Source organism: Cryptomeria japonica, chromosome 8 (genome assembly GCF_030272615.1).
Source record: "Cryptomeria japonica chromosome 8, Sugi_1.0, whole genome shotgun sequence".
NCBI classification, from domain to species: Eukaryota; Viridiplantae; Streptophyta; class Pinopsida; order Cupressales; family Cupressaceae; genus Cryptomeria; species Cryptomeria japonica.
In genome coordinates, this window is record NC_081412.1 from 655,378,282 (window position 1) to 655,383,372 (window position 5,091).

Consider the following 5,091-nt stretch of genomic DNA (forward strand, 5'->3'; position numbering starts at 1 on the left):
CCATGAGTCATTATGTGTCTAACCATCTTTTGTCAAAATCAAATCAGTCATTTGTAAATCAGTTATCTACTGTATCTATTCCTAACAATGTGCAGGAAGCCTTAGCTGACCCAAGATGGAAAGCCGCTATGAATGAGGAGATGAAATCATTGCAGGAAAATAAAACCTGGGAACTTGTTGATCGTCCACCAGGAAAGAAACCAGTTGGATGTCGTTGGGTTTATACTATGAAGTACAAAGCAGATGGTACAATTGAACGCTTTAAGGCGAGACTGGTGGCAAAAGGGTACACCCAAACCTATGGGATCGATTATACAGAGACATTTGCACCTGTAGCTAAAATCAATACAGTACGTGTCTTGTTGTCTCTAGCTGCGAACTTGGATTGGCCATTACAACAGTTTGATGTGAAGAACGGCTTTCTACATGGAGAGTTGTCCGAAGAAGTCTACATGGAACTCCCACCTGGATGCATGATACCAGAAATACATCGTCAGAAGGTGTGCAGATTACAAAAGTCACTATATGGATTGAAACAATCTCTGAGGGCGTGGTTCGGAAGATTCACAAAGTCTATGAAAGCCTTTGGTTGTCGTCAAAGCAATTCAGACCACACTTTATTCCTAAAGAAACAACAGGGTAAGATCACTGCACTTATTGTGTATGTGGATGACATGGTGGTTACAAGAAATGATCCTGAAGAAAGGAAGGCTCTACAGGTTTACTTGTCCAGAGAATTCGAAATGAAAGACCTCGGTCCCTTAAAATATTTCCTTGGGATCGAAGTGTCTCGATTTGATAAAGGGTTCTTTCTGTCTCAAAGAAAGTATGCCTTAGACTTGTTACGGGAAACTGGTATGTTAGCATGTCAACCAGCTGATACACCAGTGGAAGAAAGATTGAAGTTATGTATTGAGTCTAATCAGGTACCAGTTGATAAAGGAAGATACCAGAGACTTGTAGGAAGATTGATGTACTTAGCACACACAAGGCCGGACCTTGCCTATGCATTGAGTATTCTTAGCCAGTTTATGCATAATCCTGGAGAGCAACATATGAATGCAGTTATGCGCATTTTGAGGTATTTGAAGTCTGCTCCTGGAAAAGGAATTTTATTCACTAAAAGGGAGGATTATCAAAATGTAGATGCATATACTGATGTTGACTGGGTTGGAGCAGTAGATGACAGGTGTTCTACGTCAGGTTATTTCACCTTTGTAGGAGGTAATCTTGTTACACGGAGAAGCAAAAAACAGAATGTTGTTGCACGATCAAGTGCAGAGGCAGAATTTAGAGGTATGGCACTTGGAGTATGTGAAGCGTTGTGGCTAAGACTTCTCCTAATAGATTTGGGCTATCCGCCTAGGCGGCCAATTCAACTATATTGTGACAATAAAGCAGCTTGTGATATTGCTCATAATTTGGTTCAACATGATCGTACAAAGCATGTGGAGGTAGACAGATTCTTCATTAAAGAGAAGTTAGATGAGAAGATTGTGGAGCTGCCTATGATTCGATTAGAGGATCAGTTGGCTGATATTCTCACCAAAGCAGTTTCAAGTCGAGTGTTCTCGACATTTTTGGGCAAGTTGGGCATGTGTGACATCTATGCACCAACTTGAGGGGGAGTGTTGCGATATTCCTATTTTTCTGATTCTTTCCTAAACTGTCTTCTGATTTTTCCTTAACTGTTTTCAGATACTTTCCTATCCTGTAGATAGTGTAGCTGTATGCATAACGCACACAGCATGATTGTAGGATCTAGAGATGTATATGAACCTGTACAGATTCATTGTAATGAACAAGAATGAAAAATATTCTTCTTAGTTTCTATTTTTAAGTTAGCATTCAACTTCCCCAAACTCTTTGGAATATGTCCTGAAAAATTATTGTGAGATAAATCTAGAATCTGAAGATTCATGAGGTTCAGCAATTCCAGCGGAAAGGTGCCTTGCAACTTATTAAAAGCCAAGTTGAGAATTCGTAATTCTTCCAGTTTTCCAATCCAAATTGGGAGGCACCCCTGAATTTTGTTCTTTCCTACGTCAAATACTCGGAGTTTTGTACAATTTTCTAGAGAAGGAGGGATAACACCTCGCATTTTGTTTTCATTGAGATTTAGTGTCTGAAGCACTGCAAGATTTCCTAACTCTTCTGGAATCTTATCTTCCAAATGATTTTTGGCCAAATTCAAGATTTCCAGATAAGAACATCTCACCAGATTTGTAGGAATCACACCGGTTAGCCGGTTCTTTGACAAGTCCAGAAACATCAGTTCATTAGACGCAGAACATATAGAGCGTGGAATAGAACCGTTGAACTTGTTGTCTGACAAGTCTAAATATAATCCACTAAGATCTGGGATAGAGCCATGTAGACTATTGTTATGCAAGTCTAAACTCGCTATATACTTGGAAACAGGGTGCAAAGAACCTTCTAGAAAGTTATGAGAAAGATTGAGCCCTCTGAGGCTCGGAAGCTCCCATAACCAGGTAGGAATATTTCCTACAATATTGTTATCTGACAAGTCCACTTTTTCTAATGAGAATTGAGTAGACAAAAAAGGAGGAATCTCCCCTTGAAGATTACAAGACCTTAACCCGATGTACTCCAGTTGGGCAAATTGAGGAATCCAACTTGAAGAGATATTCAGTGTAAGCTGATTTTCAGATAAGTCCACTTCTTGGAGGTTATGTATTTCCAATACGAAAGGAGAAATGCTGCCGGTCAAATTGTTGGAGCTTCGTAACAACTTTTCTAATTGGCGAAACTTTGAAATGGTATCTGGAATTGTTCCAGAGAATTGGTTGTTACTGAGGTCCAGATGTCGGAGGAAAGAAAGCTCTGAAATGGTATCTTGAATTGTTCCAGACAATTGGTTGTAGCTGGCGTCCAGATATGCGAGGGAAGAAAACCTACCAACGAACGATCCAAACGCTGGTAAATCCCCTGTTAAATTATTGTATGAGAGGTACAACGTCTTAAGCACTAAAAAATTTGCAATGCAGTGCGGAATTGCTCCTCCTAGATGGTAGTTATATGACAAGTCAAGATTTCTCAGGCTTGATTGGCACATGAAATCTGAAGGGATGGAACCGTTGAGACTACAAGAAGAAAGAACAAGTGAAACCAAGGACGAAACATTCTTAAACCAAGCTGGCAATGGGGAATAAAATGGATTCCCTGAAAGATGTAGACCGGATAAGTGAGTGAGGTTTAGGAGAGAAGACATTGTACCTGAAAGTCCACAATCATCCAGGTCAATCAACTTGAGTCTAGACAGGCTGCCGAGGGCATTACTCCAGTGATCATTTCCTGTCGATAGATTTACTTGACTCATAGCCAGGCATTCCAAGCTTCTGAGATTTGTTATCAATCCTGCAAACCTCCTACTCTTCAAGTTATGTGCTAACTCTGTTGGGTAAGACAATGCTGGTTCTGTTGAGAGATCCAGGTAGCGCAAGGTTGTAATGTTACTCAATTCCGGAGGAATTTCATCTCCAGATTCAGCAAATGCCAAGTCAAGGAAAGCAAGCCTCCGGAGTTTTGCCAGCTGAGGAGGTATGGCAGTCCAATTGAAGTGATTCTCGCTCAAATCCAGGTGATGCAAGGTTGTAATGTTACCCAATTCCTGAGGAATCTCACCACCAAATCCAGCATCTGCCAAGTTAAGGAAAGTAAGCCTCCGGAGTTTTCCCAACACAGTAGGTATGGCAGTACCATTGAAGTCATTCTGGCTCAAATCCAAGTGACGTAATGCAGTAATGTTACCCAACTCTAAAGGAATCTTCCCTCCAATATCAGCATTTGTCAAACTAAGGAAAGTAAGCCTCTGGAGTTTTGCCAACTGAGAAGGTATGGCAGTCCAATTGAAATGATTCTCGCTCAAATTCAGGTGGCGCAAGGTTGTAATGTTACTCAACTCTGGAGGGATTTTACCTCCAAAATTAGCACCTGCCAAGTTAAGGGATGTGAGCTTCTGGAATTTTACCAACTGAAGTGGTATGGCAGCACCACCGAAGTCATTCCAGCTCAAATCTAAATGTTGCAGATGCTGCAGGTTGAACAGAGAATCAGGGATCTTCCCACTCAATTTACATGAATCTTCCCTCTCCCAGCATTGCCATTGGTCAGAATGACGGTTTTTGAGGTCGAGGGAAACAACATGACCGGAATGATAGTCACAGGTGACACCCTCCCATTCGCAACAGTTGAAATTCTGCCACGACCTTAATCGACAAGAGGGATCATTGAGACGGCCTTTAAAGTCGAGAAGGTAACTTCTTTCTTCATTTGGGCATGCGCTAATACATGAGAAATGGAAGTGCAACATTATTATCATGATGGCCAAGCAGAATATAAAGGAAGACATGATTGTATACAAAAGCAAAGCTGCTGAACTTGAGGATGATTAACCAGAGCTTTATAACACTGTTCTGATAAAGAATATTCGTATATTCGATTCCAATTTCTAGATATTTTGACGTGCGACGCTTCTCGGCCGTGTTTTTGAAGTGAGGAAGGACTTTTCTCTGCTCAAACTTACGCTATTTTTAATTCCAATTTTTTTTTTTTTTAGATTATCGCTATGGACGATTTGTCTAGACGTGACTTTTTTCGAAAAATTCCATAAGCAAAGTCTTTTGTTCCGAATACAAGGGTTTGATTAATAGGTATTTTGAGAAGGATAATATTCAGTTTTGTAAATATTTTAGTAATATCTATAGTAAGTAATATATTTTAATAATTCAACCACAGGAATAATAAATATGAAGAAAGTAATAGAGTAATAAATTTTAAAAAGATAAAATGAGAAATAAAGAATATTTTAATAATTATAAAATATATCATGTAGGAGAAAAACTAAGAAATAGTGTATCATTTCTTATTTCTTTAAGTAAATTTGAAAAAATACATCACATCTTTTATTTGCTTATTTTAAATAGTAATTTCTAGTTGTCATGTTAAAACATCCCACTTTATCTTTTCTATTTTAATTTTATATAATAAAACCTAACTCACAATTATAGTAACTTATATGGTTCATGTAAATATAAAATTCTTATGAGTCAATATTTTTTTAGTAATAAC

At 38.8% G+C, this 5,091-nt stretch overlaps 1 protein-coding gene across 1 annotated transcript; it reads right to left on the reverse strand.

Annotated features, from left to right (window-relative positions):
- Nucleotides 1-1,789: 1,789 nt before the first annotated feature.
- On the reverse strand, nt 1,790-4,333 carry LOC131857897 (receptor-like protein 34). Its single transcript, XM_059210677.1, has one exon. The coding sequence runs from the start codon at nt 4,331-4,333 to the stop codon at nt 1,790-1,792; it is 2,544 nt and encodes an 847-aa protein (XP_059066660.1).
- Between the last annotated feature and the right edge of the window lie 758 nt (nt 4,334-5,091).